The sequence below is a fragment of the Choristoneura fumiferana genome, chromosome Z (assembly GCF_025370935.1).
Source record: "Choristoneura fumiferana chromosome Z, NRCan_CFum_1, whole genome shotgun sequence".
Taxonomy (NCBI): Eukaryota; Metazoa; Arthropoda; class Insecta; order Lepidoptera; family Tortricidae; genus Choristoneura; species Choristoneura fumiferana.
In genome coordinates, this window is record NC_133472.1 from 28,744,018 (window position 1) to 28,765,991 (window position 21,974).

Here is a 21,974-nt window from a genome sequence, read left to right on the forward strand (position 1 = left end):
CATACTTCTACGCGGACGGAGTCGCGGGCAACAGCTAGTAATATAATAACTAAAAATTAATGACTCATCTCACGATTATATCTTCCCTGTCTCTGCTCATGTGCAGCGCGCACGCACACAATTAAAACGTTTTTCGAGACGACCACAATCAGTCAGGCCGTTCCCGTCTCATAATATAACCAAGAGTCGAGTCGATCAATGATTAGTATTTATTCCCTCACTTTTCCGTTCTGCTAACTCGTCGTTATAGTACGAACTGGTGAGTTTCTTCACTTGTTCATAGTGCAAACAAAGTGGCGCGGACAAGTGGAATTAGCCTGTTTACGTCATACTGTGGTAGTAATGTACGTACCTAATAATACTCGTCGTATGACGTCCCCGGTACTTAGGTCGTAGGCTGCGAGTCCGCTGCGGTCGCCCATCAGCAGCAACGTGTGTGTCAGCGGCAGCATTCGGCTCATGTAGTTTAGACCCTGGCGGTACACGAGGACACAAAATCATGTGTTATGGTAAACTGAAAAAATGGACTAAGCAATGAAAAGGTAACAAATTCTGATCCAAGCCGAGTAACATTAGTTATTATTTTTTGAGCAATGAAGGTCAGTTTGAACAGTTGAGTTCGCCTTTTCAGTTCGAATAGAACACATTTATCCTACTAATATTATAAATGCGAGAGTTTGTATTTGTATGTATATTATGTGTGTGTGTGTGTGTGTGTGTGTGTGTGTGTGTGTGTGTGTGTGTGTGTGTGTGTTTGTTTGGTATGTAGATAGCTAGACATCTGAAACAACACATACTGGCTACTTTTTATCCCCATATTCCCACGGGATAGGTATAAAATCTCGAAATAACAACCACTGGGCTTAGATTCATGAAATTTTGCATGGTTGTTTTAATGCAACGTCAATGAAGACCACGATATAAAATTTGGGAATTCCCAGGAGAATTTTATAAAATCCCGGAATTTCAATTGTAACTACCAAATCGAACAGTTAACGCGTGCGAAGCCGCGGGTAAACTAGTAAGTAATAAAATAACGCGACAAATGCGTTCTTATATCAACATTCATTTTTTGGCTTTATTTTTATACATTTTACAGATACACATACACAAACGTGCGGGCACCAGCTAGTTTTTATGAATTGTAAAAAACGAATTCTAAATGATTATATGAATCCCCAATCAGCACTGGACCCGCGTGTGAACTACAGACGAAGCCTTCTTTCTCTGGGAGAAGACTTGTGCCCAGCTGTACGATGAGTCGGATGAATAAAGGCCGAAGAAAAGATGAATTATTTATTTTATTAATAATTCAAAATTAAGACAACAAAATGATTATTATCTAGCGACTTCAATACACTACTGACCATGGATATTAGTTTAACATACCCCTACTGATATTCATAAGGATATGTTTTCAAAAAATAGTTAATATGTACATACATGGTACCAGCGGAAATCCCATGAATGATTACGTTTGAATTTTACGTTATAGCTGAATGAGGGTTTTCACAGAGGCGGAATATCGCTAGATGGCGTTAGTATCGTGAGGTCCGTTTGACCTTTAACGTTTTCTTGCGATTGGGTCTCCGATCAACGAATAGTACTAGATTACAGATCCCATACAAAATCAAAGCGAAAAAGTGGTCGTGTTGCTTATACTTATAGATAACTATATCTGTTTTACCTCGTAAATTAACTTAAAATGTACCTTAATCTCAGCAACAAAGATCCAAATAATAACAATTGTATATAATACTTACGACGTTTCGTCACAAGACGAGCAAAAGCGTTCGATAAACAAAAGAACTTTCTTTGTTTCAAAAATATGTCATTCTATTTTGGGAACAGGGTAATAATGGAGTCGCAATTACATAAGACAGATTTTTTTTATTTGACAGAGATATAACACAAACAAATTTACAATATTGACATGAAATAAAATGTACTTATAGATAATTAACTAAATTAAGTTAAGTAATTAGTAAATGCATAATTGACAACATTTTAAATTTCTAACACTATGTATGTATGTATGTATAACTCTTTATTTTACATAAAATATATGAAATAACTTTTAACACGAGAAAAAGATGTACCATCAGCCAAATATGTGGTCAACCACCCTAAAGTTGATAATCGTTCGTTTGCATGTCATAAAACAATAATGCCAATAGACGTGTCTGTCAACTTGAAAGTTCCGACTTTAGCGACATATTCATTTGATAGGAACCAGTTGAAAAATTGATAGACCACTCATTTGGCTGATGGTACAAAGGCGAACTTATCCCTTAAAGGGACCTCTACCAGTTAACCTTTGAACGATTGAAAGGACATCAGAAACAAGAGTGGACACTACAAACAATACATGAAATATAAATAAATGAAGACCAACACATACATGATAGGATTCATCCATTATATTCCCTGTGAAAAGAGGTAGACGCCAATATTTATGTGTTTTAGCTAGGGTTTTTAATTGATTAAAACTTACTTATTCTAAAAAGGGATAACTCAAACTATACGACACAACAAAAGCAAATTCTATAGACTAATAATTCAAAAAATTAAGTCTTATGACAGATGTCAGGTCAGTCAGACCAACGCTGTCACTTGTCAATGTCAAAACGATGTGAGATCGACTTTTTTTAAACAATGAGACAATAGAATTTGTTCTATTCTGCCGTACAGTGGGAAATTGAGTTTTCGAAAAAAAAATGGGTGTGAAGTTCCCAATCAGCATATTAATAGCATAGTTATATAGCAGTCTTTCAGAGCAGTAACTATACCTGCGAATTGGGAATCGCCATTTTCTGTAATCTACGTCTGGCTATTTCCAGTTATGTCAAATTTGTCTAAATTAATCTAACATAGTCGAATTTTTGTAAGGCCTATAAAGTTCATCTTTTCTTTCTTTCGCGACAGCGACATCCATTCCGCACAGCAAAAAGGATCACTAGAAAATCTCCAAAAAATATATAAGTATATAATATATTATTTTAAAATGAGAGCCACTCCATGAATTTGTTCCAGAACCACCGATTATTGGCCAAATGGTTGGCCAAATGTTGGCCAAACAATAGATTATTGATTTTTAAATGTAAAATGCTAATTTTTACGTACTTTAAGTGAAATACTGACTTGTACTTACCTAAAGAAGGATATTCCTTCCAAAACCTTAGTGTTACGGTGGCTGCTTTCGCAATTTTTAAACGCACATTGAGGCATTTTATCACGTCCTCACGTTGGCTGTGGTTGGCGCGTACTGTCAGAAATAAGAGCACACATTTATTTTGTGCTCTTATTTCTCTGGCCGTTTTCAGAGCTTTCAGGTTGAATCTAGTACTAATCGTTGATCGGAGGATTGGGTCATTTAGTTATTTAGCCAATCACAAGCAAACGTCAAACGGACCTCACGATACTAACACCATCTAGCGATATTCCGCCTCTGTGGAAACCCTCATTATAGGGGCACAACGATAGCGCGTTTTAAAGATGCAAGCGCCAACTATGATTCCAATAGCGAACTGATTTAAGGGAGATTAATATAATTTTTCTATTTTCATCGCAGAACGGGGCCATATTGTTTAACGAGCTGACGTTCGCGATTGCATTCACTATCTCTTTCTACCCTCGTTATACCACATGACAGAAAGAAGTTGTGAAACATTACTCTCCAAGTGTATTAGGCAATAAGACCCCAGGTCATTTCGTAGAGTCAGTCGTTTTGATACTGAACCAACTGATATAGATGAAATTCGGTATTCAGATAGTTTTCTATTTTTTTAGTCCCGGGAAGGTTATCCCGGAAAAATCCATAATTCCCGCGGGATAGCGATAAACGAATTCTACGCGGACGGAGACGCGGGCAACAGCTAGTAAATATCTAAATTTGCCCCCTTGTTGCCACATTCCACCGAATTCTCATATAAATGTAACTTTGAGTTCAGGATCTCAGAGGTTAAATGCTATTCTTACCATCATCCCATTATCCCAGCCTATATACACGTCCCACTGTTGGGCACAGGCCTCCTCTCAGAATAAGAGGGTTATTATTACATGGGCATTAATCACTATCGCTTCAGATCTGGAAACGGTGGGAAGATAATTGAACACGAAGGCTCACTTACTATGTGTATAGAGTTGAGCATGTGCCCCTGGAAGCGATCCCAAATGCAGAGCCGTTCGTCGGCGCCCGCCGAGACCACGTAGGAGGCCGTATGCGCTAGCGACGTCACCGCGCCGTCGTGCGCCTGCATGCTGTACAGACACGCGCCTGCACACAATCACAACGAATCAATACAATATCCCTAGAATAATCCATACTAATATTATAAATGCGAAACTGTGCGTGTTTGTATGTTTGTCCGTCTTTCACGTCGAAACGGAGCGACAGATCGACGTAATTTTTGGCATAGAGATAGTTTATATGGGATAGAGAGTGACATAGGCTACTTTTATCCCGGAAAAATGCAAATTTTCACCATCAATTATAAGATATTTATTTCATGAAAAGTTTATGTATAACGAGCGACGTGCCCTGGTTTCAAGCGAGTTTGGTTCGGGGGAAAGAGGTGATAAACCACAAGGACGAACTAATGTCACAAGCTATAGTGTATTTTTCCGCAGGTCCAAGTCCTGTCACAAACTATGCCCAGTATATCCATGCCTTTTCCACTGCAATTCTTCTTGAATGTTTTTGTAGCAGTTGTAATCAGGACAGTAGGGACCTTTTTCGCCAGGTATAAAAAGTTAGTTTTACCGGTGTGGAGATCCCAAACGCAGAGCAAGCCGTCCTGCGAGCCGCTGCCGGCGATAGTGGGCGTGGCGTGGTCGATGAAGCAACTCGTGATGGGCCCACAGTGCCCGTGCAGAGTGAAAAGCGGGCTCAGTTCCCCGCTTGTGAACACCTGAAACATAACATTAAGGTCCTGTTGCACCACTTAATTTAATACACTTTGTGGGATAGAAAATATGATACCGTCTGTTTATTTATTCGGACAACACAAACAGAGCCGGCATCATAGCTGTCATATAAAATTTATCACTTAGTGGTGAAACTCAGGCCATTTAGTCATCGATCATAAAAACCGTCCACAGGGTAAACAAAATACTGAACAGTGAACATACTTACATGGTCAACACTGCATTCTTTTGAACTTGGGTATGAAAATAATTGGGTATTATAAGTATTGGAACTTATTTCTTGCATTTTTTTTAATTTGAATCCAAAATGAAAACTAAATTTTTTAAAAATATCTAACGCATTAAGGATAGTGACCGAGCTACGTTCATAATTTTCTTTAATACGAGTAGTACACAAAATTTAATCGGTTAGTTCTGCGGATGAAGCGAACAACTGGTCAGTTATTATTGAAAGTACTCGTATAGGTATCACTCCCTCGTACTCGTATTTACCTTGAGCACGTGGTCTTGCCCGCCGGTGAGGATGCGGCCGCCCTCCGAGTGCATTTCCGTGATGGGCTGCTGGTGCGGCCGGCACTGCGCGATGCGGTTACACACCACCTCTGTCGGGACGCAGTACAGTAACAGGTTGGTCAACATTCGAGTCAAGATTTAGAGACCCAAAATGGACAAGGTGATGAGATGAGTTCAAATTAATTTAAAATTTAATTTTAATGCAGTTCAGTTATCAATATAAGAGATACTAATCTCAGAACGAGAGACAATACGCTGGAAACAGTTATACTCTGTTTCTACGCCAGGCGAAAAAAATAATTATGGGCAACCTTTCGCATGTATCTCTCAATGTCATTTTAAAACATGATACAAGTTTTGTTGTCTTGAGTGAGCCCGTACTTTGAAAATTTGTACTAAGAGCAAATGATAAAAAAGTGCATCGGGAAAATATATACTTCTTCAATGATCGTTTTTTCACCTGCCGTAGAAAAAGAATATAATATGCTTATATCATGAAATTCATGAACCATTAATTTGGTATTCTAAAAATTGCCTCAAGTCTCACGAGATTTTACAAATATTCTTGCTTTCTATAGTTTTAGCATTTGCCCTGACGTTGCTCTACGCAAGTAGGTACATTTGTTTCCTAACTGTATGGATTGTAAAACTGTGACTAAGGTATACCGGAGAATAGTAGGATATACTAACTCACCTTCTGCGTCACTGAGCTCGGAGTCGTAGGAGAAGCTGAGGCGCGCGCGCGCGCCCTCGTCGCCCGCGCCGCCCCCGCCGCCGTCGTCGCCCGCGCCGCCCCGCCGCCCCCGCCGCCCGCGCCGCGCAGCGACCCCGCCGACCCCGTGCGCTTGTGGGCTGAACAATCACACTTTTTTGAACACGAAACTACCGACAGACCTCACATCTTAAATCGAGTTTAGCTCGACTGTTTCGGGCTTATAATAACATGTCGAGCTTAAATCGATTTAAGTAAGACGTAAGTTATCCGATACAATATCATTTAATATGAACAATCACACTGTTATTATTTTATACTATTTTTGCTCCACACCAAAATTCTCTCGTTCTCACAGGTCAGGTATAAATGTTAATTAACTGTTGCGTGGATTTCCGCTCCCAGGGAACTTTGTAGTTTCAAAATGCAGGATTTTACCTACATGACACTAAGTCCTGTGACTGGTAATAGTATATTGTGCATTAAGGAGCGTAAGAAGGGGATTACTAATGAGAGGCTTTTAATGACTCGAGTTTGTAATCCCCTTACGGCCCGTGATACACAATGATTTTCATCACATTGCGAGGAAAAAATGCAAAAAATGAAATTATTTTTTGTCTAAACACTTCACAGCTCGGCAAAACAAAGACGCTAAGAAAGCAACTGAATAAAATAATGGCTACCCGCCAATACAGGGCGCTACAACAAAATTCGAAAATCGAAGTTCGTATCGTGCCGTCCCTCTCACTCTCGTATTAAATAATATTTGTGTTAGCAAAACGATGCCCCCTGTCACTTTTTTTGAGTCGTCTACCATAGATAATGCTAAGCTAATTATTCCATGTTAAAAAAATATTAACAAAAATTATTGCAAAACAATTTGATATAAATAAAAAATAAAAAAATAACGAAGTTTCATGATGCGTGGAAATTTATATGGTGTCAAATTGGGTTATAGCTAAGTTTTAAAGATGTAAATAAAACGTTGGCTGACTTGAAACCTCTTTAGTCTGAAATGACGTACCTACTTACTTTATAAAACTAAAGTCATAACTCCCTTGAGAAGAAAAAACTATATGTAAATCCATAATTCCCCCGGGAACAATTGAGGCCATTGTCCTTTACTCGTAGTATACAGGCATGGAATAACATCATTGACGAGCAAGTGATGAAAAAGTCATTTAAACAAATGGTTTATTTATTATCAGAGGGAGGCAATAGCAGATTGATAACCAAGGGTGGATAGTGACCCATTTCACCCGAGATATTTCAGGCGCTCGAACGAAGTGAGAGCGCCAATAGTTCGAGGGGAAATGGTAATTTCACCCGAGTTAGACACTCTACTTTTCCTTTCGACTGTGAGGAAAGTAAAATACTACAAAAAATGAGAATAATAATAAATTAAATTTACTTATATCCTACTTCAAACGGTACATTTTCGACCAGACCACTTACCACGGCCGACTATAAAAAACTGGAGGTTGAACGCCGCACGAAGAAGTTTTTTTTTTCTTTTTTTTTTATTCGACTGGATGGCAAACGAGCAAGTGGGTCTCTTGACCTTTATTACTTATTTATATATTCCATCTCTTTCTTTCACAATTCACGAATGACTTCCATCTCTTTTTTTACCTAACTAAAGAAAGAGATGGAATATGTTCGTGACGTAATAAATATCAAATTTCTTGTTTCAAACGGATGTTCTGCGTTCAACCTCCAAGTGTTGTATTAAGCTCCTTGGTCACGTCACGACGTGCATCTAGATGGCCATGCCGAAACGTGAAAAAAAAGTGTCTGACGTAACTCAATTATCTTCGACTCCGTGGCTAATCGAAATTTTTAAAAAAAGTTACTTTCCTCCCTAGAGATGAAAACGCAATTTTCCACCCGGCTATCTACCCATGAAAATTAAACTTTCCAAACGGGAGAAATGAAAATGATCATGCGGGTCATCTGATGGGAAATGATCACCAGCGCCCACGAGTACCAACATCTCAAGGAGAGTTGTTAATCTGTTGCCGGCCTTTAAAGAAGGTATAACTCTTTTTCTTGGCACAGTCACCAGCACCAATATCTGACACGACAAAGCGTTCATAAATATCTGATACGACTCTATATCTAGGGCTGGTAGAGCTAGTCAGATATCTCCACCAACACTTACTGCGGCGGTGTGCGGTGCTGAAGCGCCAGTCGACGTGCGCGCCCGAGCTGGCGTTGTACGCCTCGAGCCGCAGCAGCGCCAGCTGGCCGCCCAGCGAGGCCGCCGCCACGCGCCGCGCGCCCGCCAGCGCCCGCACGTGCGTTACGCCGCCGCCCGCCTCCAACCCCCACCACATACACTGGGCGTAAACAATAATTTTCAGCAAAATATCTTGTAGCCTCTGCTACACCACAGCGCAGGGCTTCCCAAACTGTGCGACATTGACCCAGGAGCGTCGCGTGTCAATGCGACCGAGTCGAGTGAGCGCCGTGCGCACTGACTATTTCTAACATACATTTATACATACATTTTGATTTCGTTCTTATTTTCAAATAAAAATTATAAATGTCCAAATAGTGTTTTTTTTATAACCTGTTACTAGGCTTACCCGTGTGGTGTCGGGTTAGAATTACACCTCTCCATTTCTTCCGTGGACGTCGTAAGAGGCGACTGAGGATATAGATTAAGGTATGCTATACCGTAGGCGGCAGCAGGGCTACTACGAAACTCGAAACTCGAAGTTCGTATCGTACCGTCCCTCTCGCTCTCGTATGAAATAGTGTAAGTGTCAGAGGAGGAATAGATTATCGCTCGACACGTGTTACCGATAATTGTCACGTTGGTGAAATAGGGGCCTCTTGCAATGATTGCTGTTGTCTTGACGACTTGTGGTGCGTCGACCCACACACCTTGATCAACTTAGCGAGTAGTTTAGTACAAATAATTGAGGCATGAACAAGATCGGTTTTCGTTCATGAAGAAAATCAGTGGAAAATTTCAGGCGCGTTCTTTACTAACAATAAGAGACACAAAAACACTCACCATTAACTTGCCCGAACTGGCTTCCCAGAACTCCAGTCTTCCATCGGCGCACCCCAATATGATTAGATCGTTACTAAAGTCCATGCACCAAATGGGCGAATCTTTGACCGCGCGGCCGCGCCAGTGCTCGTCGCGCGCGCCCGCCGCCGGCGACGCGCCGCTCGTCGCCTTACCCTTATGCCTATTCCGCAATCCACTCACAGGAGTCTCGTCACTAGTTTTACTCACACAATTGTACTCATCACTGTCATTCGCACTATTTACACTTAATGTTTTATCTTTACTTAAATTACTAATGTCCACATTCTCTTTTGCTTCGAAATTGTAGATGTCGTCGTGTTGATCGCTACAATATAGCTCTCTGCGAAATAATATCACAAGATTAAACATAGCCTACTCACTGCATAATAAAAACAATTAACAACGTCAAGGGATCATACGTCAAGTGTTTTACTTGAAAATACTTCTTATGTTTATGTGAATGGCAAATATTACGCATGAATTAACAGCTTAAGGGGCTGTTTCACCATCCATTGTTTAGTGTTAACTGGCGGTTAGGTGTGATGGCGTCTCTATTTGTTTTGTTCGAATAGACGGAGACGGCATCACATTTAACCGTCGGTTAACGCTAATCAATGGATGGTGAAACAGCCCCTAAATGTTCGATCAAACCTTTAACTAACTCTCCGCTGGACGGTAGTGGAAACAGAAGGACATTGATTTCTTTGTGTACATGTTAAGTTAACAATGGACTGAAGCGATTCGAGCTTGAAGCCTGAATAAATCCCACTAATGTCCCACCTCACTATCCCACTAATATTATAAACGCGAAAGTTTGTATGGATGAATGTTTGTTACTCTTTCACGCAAAAACTACTGAACGGATTGCCATGAAATTTGGCATACAGATAATATATACCTTAATATGACACACACACACACAGGCTACTTTTATCCCAAAATAACGTATGGTTCCTGTGGGATTAACAAAGGTTTAAACTACGTACTATTTCTGCGCGAGCGAAGTTGCGGGCAAAAGCTAGTGTTGAATATAATTAAATGAGTGTTACCTGTAGGTCTTGGCGAAGTCGTAACGCGTGGTCTCCGCGGGTGAGAGGTGCGGCGGGGTGCGGCGCGGCCCCGCGCGCAGCCGCAGCCCGCGCAGGTGGTGGCTCAGCCCCTTGCGCAGCGGCAGCATGCTCTGCAACACACAACCGATACGCTGTACAGTTGCACCCTTGTCGGTGCCGTACCCGGTGGTGAGAGTACAGTACTGTAATGGTTTTCCATCTTATTTTATCGGGAAAGTTCGTATCTATTTATCTTGCTCTTTGAATTAGTTTTTCGTCGGCTAAAGTGTCAGACCTCGTATCTCCAAGACCTCGTAAATCATTACAAAGAAAACTTTTAACTCCATTTTATAAAATTGCCACGAGTCTTTATGATTTTTTTCTTCTGAATATTATTCCTAATAATTTTAATAATGGGGAATGGATGAAAAATTTAGAAATGCTTGAATCTTTTTTTATAAATAGGAATAACCTTTCTAATTAACAGAATAAAAAACAGATTTTTAAGTAGCATCAATTAATTTTAAAAAATTAAAGTTTTCTTTACCGCCAAATTACGATAGTCCGGTCGGTTACGTGTTCCATAGCCCAGACCAAATATAAAAATAAAAATTATGTGTCTTTGACTAGTTCTTTTTGACAGTTCACAGTGACATGAGTTTCTATGGGTGAGAACATGAAAAACAGTTTTTTGTTCTGGGCTATGGAACAACCCGTAACCGACCGGACTATCGTAATTTGGCGGTAAAGAAAACTGTCATTTTTAAAAATTAATTTATGCTCTTAAAAATCTGATATTAATAGAATTCCAACCGAGTCGCCTAGCAACGGCTAGCTATGTCGTTTGAATATTTACCTTTAAGTTTGCGATTTTAATGATGTTTTATAAAAGCTTCCATAATATAATATAGTGACAGTCTGATTGTGTGGTTTATTTGTTTTTGTGTAAAATTAATAAAGCAATTTATGAACCACAAACCTCAATTAAGCAAACTTTGATAAAGCGCTCGCCAAATCCACACCGTAGTAATCACTATGTTTACCTATTATTGTCATTACACTAAAAAATCTGTCTAAGTAAAAAATCTGTATAATACAGTTTAAAATTTATTCACACTAGTCGAGCTTCTTATTATTTAATTACACAACATACGAAGTCCGCCAAATTTCCCGCGAATGAACCGCGCTGACAGATTTTTTTTAGCCGCGCTATAGATATGAAAATGTCACTTTTAACTTGTCAAATAATTAATTGACAATCGGGTGCCGTTGTATTGCGTTTGAGATTCGACTTTTTCCGATGGAAATACCTTACATTATGAACTATAACTGTAACTGGGCAAGTAATAGTAGTTTTCACGTGCACCTGTACATTATCCGGCACGCCCATCACGTCACCTCCGGCGCCGCCTACCCGGCAACCGGCACGTGCGGAAAGGCACTTTCAGTGTCGTTGTTAACTATTCAAACCCCACGTCAAATATCACAGTTATAATAAGAGGAATATAAATGTCACTCGATTGTGTGTTACTACAGTCAAGCGCAAGCCTATTTTGCATAGACAAACATTAATTTTCCAATTATGTAATTTTAACTGTATTTAGGATTTAATTTTATGGATTTTTTGTTTTCTTTCGAAACTAAATAAAATACAGGTCTCACCTCGGGTTGTTTCGTCGTTGTAATCGGTTGGAACGCTAAAAAAGAAGTAATTACATTAGTTATTTTACGCTACAGCTAGAAATATTGTGACTTTGTTAATTTATGAAATTGCCACTAACCTGGCTGGGAGGAAATTGCTGGCTCGCATTTTTTAGCGACTTTTTCTGTAAGTTCTTTTTGTAATTTAAAGAATCTGAAACAAGAAAAATACCATTATGAAGACATTGAGTTCAGTTCTGTTATAACTAATATACCTACTCAGCAGCAAAAAATTTGGCCCACTCTACATACAAAATTATTACTGCATACATTTGAGGGTCAATTTTTTGCCGCTCAGTATATTTATTTATCTAATATCAGCAATTCAAAACTGTGTCAATGTAATGCAATGCTTGCACTTCACTTGGCGTATTAGCCAAATTCACGTATTCAAGTGGATGACGCCATTCGACCTTATAAAAAAAAAAAAACTAGAATTTGAATGAATAATTGTATAATTAACACGCTCGGTTCTCATACATTTTACCGTACTCTGGTATCCTCCAAACGCCCACAGTCATTTATAAATGCTTACTGTAAATTGAACATCAAAATCTATCATAAATGACAAAGTTTGATGTTCATAAATCAAATATTTGACTTGGGCGTTAAGAGGATACGTCAACCAAATTTTTGAAATCATAATATCATTCCGAAATAACATACCCAAAGTGTTGAAAGTTATGCAGTGTGAAATGTAAGAACGAATATAAAAAAATTGTTCTGATTAATCTAGTGAATTAGTCAAGAATCGTAGGTATTTGGCCAGTAGTTTTATATAAATATACATACATACTTTCGAGTGATGTGATTTTAAAAATTCGTTTCTTACGTCGTTACAGATAGATTCACAAGAGCTCCGAAATTCGAAGTTCGTATCGTACCGTCCCTATCACTCTCGTATTAAATAGTATTAGCGTCAGAGGGACGAAACGACACGAACATCGATTTTCGAATTTCGTAGTAGCCCGCACGAAGGTGGCACGAATGGATTGAACGAAAATAATGTTATTTTCTGAACATGAAACTACCGTGAGACTCACTCATATTAAATATAATGACCCGGATAACTCACGTCTTAAATCGAGTTTAGCTCGACATGTTTCACCGGGATAGTGGTTGGACGGTACCTCCGAGTTGGAAAACGGTGTTAAATACTCGTGTTGCGTCATCGGTGTGTGTGAACGTACCTTTACGGAGCGATATTGTTAGTGTTGTGTGCTACCCTACATTTGACAGTTGTAATGATGATGAAACGCGGGTATGTCAGTTTCGTCGGGTAGTCGCGCGAGCAGAGCGGCGGCGCGCAGTGCGCGTGTTGCAGCAGCCGCTGAGTCGCGTTGCTCCGAAGACGAAGGGCTACGGATTAGCCCGAAACATGTCGAGCTAAACTCGATTTAAGACGTGAGTTATCCGGGTCATTATATTTAATGTTACTTTCTCAAACATTCAAGGAAATGTCGTCCTTATCTTCGTGACCATAGAACGCCAAGTACGTCATTTCATTGTATAGCACTTATTGAAGGTTCGTTCTAATAATAATGGAATTTCATACAACATTGCCGGCCAAGGCCAGCAAAGAGATTACCTTTTGTTGCAAATTAGAGGATAGTAATGGAATTTCATACAAGCAGGTGGTAGGACCTTGTGCAAGGTCCGCCCGGATTGCTACCACTATCTTGCTGTTGTCTTGAATGTTTTTTTATTATTATTCGACTGTGTAGCAAACGAGCAAGTGGGTCTCCTGATGGTAAGAGATCACCACCGCCCATAGACACCTGCAACACCAGGGGGATTGCAGATGCGTTGCCAACCTAGAGGCCTAAGATGGGATACCTCAAGTGCCAGTAATTTCACCGGCTGTCTTACTCTCCACAACGAAACACAACAGTGCAAGCACTGCTGCTTCACGGCAGGATTAGCGAGCAAGATGGTGGTAGCAATCCGGGCGGACCTTGCACAAGGTCCTACCACCTGCAAAACCAATGAACCATGAACCAATTAATAAAGTATCCTCATTATATTTTATACATAAAATCATCACAAGATTTGATGGAAAAAACATCAACTCGAACAGCTTATAAAAAATAGCTGAAAAAGAGTACATATTTTGGCGGGTATAGAAAAAAAAACATTTTTTTTATTCAAATAAGTGTTATTGTTTCCGATATGAGTTCATCATCAAGTGACATGGTATTATTTCCTTGGATTTATTTGAGAAAAGCACTATACAAGCCTTGTCCGCGAACAGGGATTATCAGCCTCGTATCTGTCAATACTCGGCCGGCAACCCCCTATTTCGCGGACTCTGCAGTAATGTACTATTAGACATTTATGTAGGTAAATGACTGATGCATGACATTTTCATATTTGTGTGAAGTGTATTCAAATAGGTAACACATACATAGATACCTTCATTCACTCATTCATTCAGTTCTCGCGAATCGCCCTGTACTAGCATGAGCGATGACCTGGGGTGACAACATTTACGGGCCCGGATAATAACGACATGGAAATACCGACCCAATATTTCGTTTACACGCCTATACAAACTCATGTCAAACGGGCACGAGTTTCTATGGGCGTGTACACGAAATATCGAGTCGGTATTTCCATTTCAGTACTATACAGGCCGGTAAATAGTGTCACCCATGACTTGGAGACGGCAACAGCGCAATCCATGGTGCTAGTATAAAAGCTGATTGTCTTACGCTCCCCGGTCGATGTTGGTGACGATCTCTCCGTTCTGCGAGTCCCAGACCTTGATGTGGCCCTGCAGGCAGGAGCTGACCACCTGCTCGCCGTCCGTCACCAGGCACTCCACCTCCTGGCTGTGCCCGGCCACCACCAGCGGCACCGCCTCCATCACCAACTGCGACCATCAACAACTTATTTATTTACCTCGATATTTAGATACTGCTTTGTCGCTAAGGGTGCAACCGACCCGCACTGTGACCCCGATACAGTACAGGAGCGGCCACTCCCTATGCCGCCTATGTGCAGGTATCAGACAAAGCACGACATACGCCAGTGTCGATCCTAACCTAACCTACAGTCTGTTCAATATTGGAATGGACAGAAGGAAAATAGGCTCTTTATAATGCACGCTTTAGGAAGTCATTTAATAAATTGCAATTTTTTAATATAGGTACGGTCTAAACTTAATTCTAATTAAAACATCGAAGACTTCAATAATAGTTTCAATTATTCATTAACTAACTGTTGCCCGCGACTCCGTTCTCGTAGAATATGTGTATTGCTATCCAACGGGAACTATGCAATTTTTCGGGATAAAAACTATTCTGTCCTTCCCCGGAACTTGTACCTACTATCTGTATACCGAATTTCATCTAATTCAGTTTAGCTGTTAAGGCGTGAAGAGGTAACAAACAAACATACAGACTTACAAACTTTCGCAACTATAATTAATATTAGTGAGATTAACTTATAGCAGAAACTTCGAGTGGAATATTTTCAAACAGGGAATGAGAGCGGATGAGTCCTCGAAACCCAATTGTGTAAAAATATAAATCGAATTAATGTTATGTAGCAAATTACGTAGGTCGGTATTAATATTGTCATTACATCGGAATAGTGGTGACATTACATATTAAGCTACTTACAAAGTAAACAAAAAATGATGACTTCATCTTATTACTTCTTTTATTTATCATCATCATCATTTTTACGACTTCACAAAAATGTTTAGAACCCCTTCTTCTGTGACCTTCTAGAGTACAATGTTATCCTGAATGGACTATAACCATGGTACGATCATGAGCCACCATGGAACCATTTCACAGTAAACGTCATAGTGACATCGCATCAATTAACAAGGAAAATCGTAATGAGTTTTCCTTTGAAAAGGTACCATGGTGGCTCATGTTATGACTTAAAGTCCTTGACCGTACTTTAACCTGTGCTGCTTGCAAAAGGACGTTCTCTGCAAAGATCGGCTACGTTAGCCATGTAAGGGCTAAACATCCCAGCCCATAAACGCGATACGCAGACTCAAGTCACTGTAGCCGAAAACGGCTAGGTATTATTATTATTATTTAAACACTAGTGTTTACAAAATTCCCGTGGGAATTCCCTAAAATTACATCGTGGTTGACATCGAATTCAAAACAACTATGCGAAATTTTATGACTAAGCCCAGAGGTTGTTAATTCGAGATTTTATCCCTATCCCGTGGGAATATCGGGATAAAACGTACCCTATGTGTTATTCCAGATGTCCAGCTATTTACATACCAAATTTCATCCAAATCCGTCCAGCCGTTTTAGCGTGAAGGAGTAACAAACATACATACACACACATATACAAACTTCCCGCAACGTGAAAATAAGAAATCGCAATGAAACCATTTCAAAGTTAGTATAAAAGTGCACCTAAGCAAATCTAATGCGGCGTGCACACACTGTGTCGTTAGGGTGTCTCGTCATGTACTGACTTATGGACTCGTCTATGTTAGCGACTATTTTTTTTACAGCAACGACAATAATACAAGAAATGAATTCAATAATTCAATAAGTTATTAAATACACGTGTGTACGCGGCATTGGCATCAAGTTACCTGCACTGCCGGTTGTTTTGCAATTATTTTCCGATATTCATCTTCGTCGTTCCAGGAGGCGCGCCATTCAGCATAGTTGCGGGAACACACACATCTGCTCGAAAGTACAATCATCAATGAGTTTGACATAACACACAACATCAAGTGCATGCAAGTGAGGACGATTATGGGAACATTTTGATGAAAATGATCTAATTAGATTTAATAAGGTAAGGACAATAACAATAGGAGTAGGTAGTACATTGAACCGCCAGGTGTTCAGTTGCAGCCGAATTTAGCGCGCTTCATGATTTCACTAGAAAACGAATCACATAGAGCAGTTAAAAGATCGCGACACGAAGATAAGATATCACTGAATGAAGATAAAGTGTTAATTGGAATGCTAATTGGAAGTAAACTGTAGTATTTCCCCACTCGGGCGAGTAAAGGCTTTGCATTGTTCACCTGTACAGCACGACCATCATGTAAGCGATGACTGCAACACTGATGGTGCAAAGTATGGCCAGCAATAGAATCTCCATCGGCGTAGTCGGGTAAATGGGCAGCTCGGTCGCCTTGCGCCACTGGTGTTGCTGACTCTTGCCATCAATCATCTCAAACTCTGACCAAGGAAAAAAACAAAATCTATATTTTTTTTCCAAAACTTCAATTGGAGGATTAAGTTAATAATATCTAACGTTCTTTGCGAAGTTAATTTACTTTGTTCCTTGTATACTCGTATATATAATATTCGGTACTCACGGAACAGCGTATTCAAATATTCATTTTGGTAAAATGTAGTGACAGATAAATGACGCAAGAATAGATTGGATGATTGGATCTGTATCGGTACAGTTTAGCCATGATAGTATAGTACCAATGATTGTATACATGTTACGATTGTGTACGCGTGTTTGTCACTTAACTCTTCCTAAACGGCTGGATCGATTCGGATGAAAATTAATGTGTATATTTCAAGAGGTTCCTCGATGGTTTAAAAATATAATTGAATCCGGTAGGTGTACAAATGTGCAGTGCAAGTTGTGCAAAGTTTCAAAAAGTTGGAAAAGTTCTTGGAAATTTCTGGAAATTTTCACAAGAAACATAGGAAATTTAAATTTTAAAAAACGGAAAGTTTCAATCCCTGTTCAAAATTGATAGAAGTTACCGAAATTTTGGATGCTGTTGGTATGGGTCTTATTTAATGTAGTGCTGCTCTTCAGGGCAGGACAACGCCTGCGGGGTCAGTTAGTTAGCTAATAATTTCAAAGGGCTTACGCTAGCTGACGCGGGTGTACCGCGCGGGCGCACGCCTGCGGGTGCGGGTACAATTATAATCCGTCGCACGCGACGCGTGAAGTTAGCGCTGCTCATACTATTTTTCAATAGGCATCCACCCGCTCCGTGCAAACCGCGTCAGCTAGGGTAGGCACGCCTTTCCGAATAATTTGGAATAATGGAGGCGTGACTTATGGTAGTTGCGTGCCCACGTTCGTATTCCTGGTTTCTGGTTTAAGAACTTTATTCTCATAAAGAATTAATAGCGTACAGTAGCAGATATCCACTTAAAAAATTAAAATAAATAAAACAAAAGTGGGTACATTAAACTTAAGCTATGTAGGTAAGATGATTAGCACAAGTCGGCATCGCAGATCTATGCGCCAGCGATTTATACGTAAACAGAATTAGAAAATAACTGGATGCGGCAATTTTAAAACGTTCACGTTCGTATTCCTATACAAATATCTACCCCGACTGGGGATGGAGCCCGGCGGGACTGTGGCCGCTAGCACTAGCGCTTACCCGGCAGAGTGTCAATGGGGTCGAGCGCGGCGGCGAGCGCCTGCCAGCGCAGCGGCGGCGGGTCGCGCTCGTCGGGGTGGCGCAGCGCGGCCGCGCGCTCGGGGCCCACGCGCTGGCTCAGCAGCAGCGGCGGCAGCACCGCCACCACCCGCCCCGCCACCGACTCGTTGTACTGCCCGAGGATCGACGACCAGTGGTACGGCGACAATCTGTGCCACACGACGCACGATCAAAGTCAAAGTCAACCTCAAACTAACTTTGTTCAATTTAAGCTTTAATAAGCCTCTTACATCGTACTTAAAGTACCATCATAAACACCGGAGTCTAGGTGCTCAAAAATACACACATCAAAAAAGTCTTGGAATACTCATCATCTCTAGACTTTGATGTTTTGACTCAGTAGTAATATGCCAATATTGAAATGTTCAAAACTGTCTTGGGATAAATAAAATATTCCTAGGCACTGGATGAGTCTGTCTGATCGACCGTCAATCACGTATGTGCGTGAGCACACTGTCTGCAAGGGTTAGGGTGTATTTAAATCGTGGTTTTAAAACTGTTTAGCCTACTCTTAACCTGCTGACTTATTCCGAATTAATTTAAAGGCACTTTGTATAGACAGTTCCTATGTTTATCATTGCGATTATACGATATACGATGCGACAATTTTCGCTAGTGGCGTTATACACTGGGAACAATTGTGAAGTCGGGGGCACGATCGCTGAAAAATGCATTCAAAAATAGGGATATACAACTGAAGCAGATGGTTGTAGGTACTTACCTAGACCAAGGACGGGAATGCATTGAGTGCTTTAACAGTATTGTCTCGTTTGCATCTTCAACTCCTTTATCTGTATCCATGTCCAAAAGTGGTGAAAAGACCATCGGGCTGCTGTCGCTATTATCGTAAAACGTGTACATGCTCTGTTTGGGTGCATTTCTTTCATAGTTCTTTCTGTCCGCATGTCCGTTTCCATCGGGCTTTTCAAGGTTAGTCAAGAAATACTCGACGATGCCCGAATTGTACACTATCATGGAGACCCACACAAGCATCCACACCATAAACGCGCGCTGGAAAAATCGAGTCCTTGCCCACATGTTCACCAAACGTATCCGCTTAGGCACCTTCTGCTCCTGTAACTGTGGACTAGCGTTTCTCTTCGCTAACACGTCTGTGGGACTGTTTTGAGCCAAGCCATTTAACCTCGGATGTGATTTCGACTTGGTCATCCGCAGAGGAGACGAGTTTTCTTCTGAATAACTTTTATTAAAACGCCAATTCAACGCGTTATTGGCATTAAAATATTCTTTCAGGTGAAGCTTGTTTTGATCTTGGAAGTACTCCATGCGTCTGACATCGATTCCAAGGAAGGTGGCAAAGAACACCATTTGTACAAAGTAATCCGAAATCAAACTAACTATCATGAAAATTGAGAACTCTTGAATGAAGGGAACGAATGTAAAAAAGCTGACTGTCAATATAGTTATTTCTGTGAGTAGGTTTTTCGTGATGGACCAACCTTCTTTGCTCAGGCCCTGCGCGAGACGGATTTTGACATCAAGTCTCGAATCTGTCGAAGTGACGCTCTTAGTCAACACAAGAACGTTCTCCAGTCCAACTATTATTACCAAGTAGGGAAAGATCTCTTTGCCTTGTAGACTTAATGAGAAACCGAAATAGAAGCATATTCCCATGGACATGGAGAGACTGCCTGCTATTGTGACCGTAGCGCACGCAGCCAGCCCTAATTTTGATCTTATGTATTCTATTTTCCTCACAGAGAAATAAACATACAAAAATATTCCCACAAAGGTTATCATTAAAGGCACAAGTTCATGGTAGTTAAATTGTCCGGGATAGTAGACTAGGGTGACTTCGCCTGTATGTTCGTAGGGCTTGTCTTGGTATAGAGGATACATGGTTTTCAACTTTTTTGTCAGAGAATTGATAAATCTGAAACGGATAAGGGTTTTTATCGTTATTAAAAGTAAATAATTAAATGATACATTTTGTTAATCGCAGTAGATAATGAAAATAAAACGATGAGTAAGATAAGTTGAAACGTTACAGCGATTTAATGAATCACTTTTTATCCATCAAACATAACAATAAAAAACGTGACTTTTTCTCTCCGTTTTTATTATTGTTTACTTTTGTCGTAGGTAATCGCGTTTTCTTTCTAGGTACTTATGCACAAAACGGATACGACAAGTATTAGAATTTCCATGTTATCATATAAAATATGCATAAAGTTTGGGCGACATCCTATGTCATTGCAATTGCAATTGTTTTAAATTACTTTTTTTTTCAATGCCATTTTATCATTGTCAATAACGGTCACGGCCTATATTAAGCCGTGCGTATTTTGTATGAAAATCACTTTTAAAAAAACCTTGCTGATGGTTAGTGGGGCTAAACGGGATAACTATGCAGAACATCTAATATGTAACATTAACATTCTCCATTATCTTACGGGTAAAATATTTGTTTTCAAATACGTCGCTTTAAAATTATGTTAAAATTTCAACCGTCCTAAGTTTTTCTGGAAATAGTTGGGTATAATTTTGAAATTATCTGGCTAAGTTATTAGGCCCGACGATAAGACGTTTAAGCCTTACTTATCCTCAGTCAGGTCAATGTTTTGTATTTAGATATCATAAATGAAGTGATGCGCAAGTCTCTACTTCCGGTCATGGCTAATCTAAAATGTCTACTAACTTTCGGGCTATAATACAACTAGCTTTTGCCCGCGGCTTCGCTCGCGTTAAATTTGGGGTAACATACATTTACTTTCCACCATAATTTATTCGTGTTTTGATGATTTTTCAGAGGATTGCATGGAAATACAAATACAGACAGACGTTGTTTTAGACAAAGGATGCAAATTTTAGAATTCAAAAATCATTCTACATACGTAATTAATCATAACCAACTTTGAAACCCTGTTTCGCTGATTCGGGGGTGGAATTTTAGAAAACGTTAAAGTACTACGCATTTCTTTTGCCCGCGACTTTATACACGATATAGGATTATATCCCTAGAAATTGTAAAGTTCCCGCGGGACATGGATAACTGTTATGATCTATTTGAATATTCTTAATTTTCGAGTAGAGACACATTGTAGCTTTCTATTATTGAATGAATTTTGAAAATTTGGCCCGAAATTGAATTCACTTATATATTGTAAAATTCGTATCTGTGCTATCACCCTTGAGGAGTTCCGTCATCAGTAGACGACCCTGGCTGCACCCTCAGGTGGTGTATTCATATAAACGCATTGTTATTGAAATTTAACAATCATGTAGTCTTTTGTGTGTGCCATCAACTTTTGAGGAGTTCCCTTCTACGGGGACGATCCTGGCCAGGATGCCACTGCTAAATTATTGTATTGTAACCAGATTTACACCAGTTTGCCAAATCTCCAGTCCCTAGTTTTATTAGTTTAGCTTGTGCGTTTTCTGATTCAAATAAAATCCTCTTTATTCGTTTTATCCCGTGGGAATTTCGAAAAACCCTGAAAACTGTTTTTAGCAGTTAGTATTACCTACTTGCATGCCGAATTTGGAGTCTCTAATATTTATAATAACGGAGTTAGGGCCACTTTTAAGCGAAAATATAAATCACATTTATTCCCTATCCCGTGGGAATTTTGACAAAAAATGAAATATGTT

At 39.9% G+C, this 21,974-nt stretch overlaps 1 protein-coding gene across 1 annotated transcript in view; it reads right to left on the reverse strand.

The window, feature by feature from the left end:
- The window catches only part of SCAP (SREBP cleavage activating protein), a 33,974-nt gene that overhangs the window by 4,349 nt on the left and 7,651 nt on the right, over positions 1 to 21,974 (reverse strand). Inside the window, exons 7-22 of the mRNA XM_074095558.1 lie at positions 19,084 to 20,256; positions 18,303 to 18,511; positions 16,965 to 17,121; positions 16,521 to 16,614; positions 14,656 to 14,816; positions 12,025 to 12,098; positions 11,906 to 11,940; positions 10,244 to 10,374; positions 9,174 to 9,534; positions 8,313 to 8,490; positions 6,246 to 6,291; positions 6,134 to 6,198; positions 5,419 to 5,528; positions 4,763 to 4,910; positions 4,131 to 4,276; positions 353 to 473 (exon numbers count right to left, since the gene is read on the reverse strand). Of these exons, the coding sequence (XP_073951659.1) occupies positions 353 to 473; positions 4,131 to 4,276; positions 4,763 to 4,910; positions 5,419 to 5,528; positions 6,134 to 6,198; positions 6,246 to 6,291; positions 8,313 to 8,490; positions 9,174 to 9,534; positions 10,244 to 10,374; positions 11,906 to 11,940; positions 12,025 to 12,098; positions 14,656 to 14,816; positions 16,521 to 16,614; positions 16,965 to 17,121; positions 18,303 to 18,511; positions 19,084 to 20,256 (3,209 nt within the window). The remainder of the gene's footprint in view (positions 1 to 352; positions 474 to 4,130; positions 4,277 to 4,762; positions 4,911 to 5,418; positions 5,529 to 6,133; positions 6,199 to 6,245; positions 6,292 to 8,312; positions 8,491 to 9,173; positions 9,535 to 10,243; positions 10,375 to 11,905; positions 11,941 to 12,024; positions 12,099 to 14,655; positions 14,817 to 16,520; positions 16,615 to 16,964; positions 17,122 to 18,302; positions 18,512 to 19,083; positions 20,257 to 21,974) is intronic.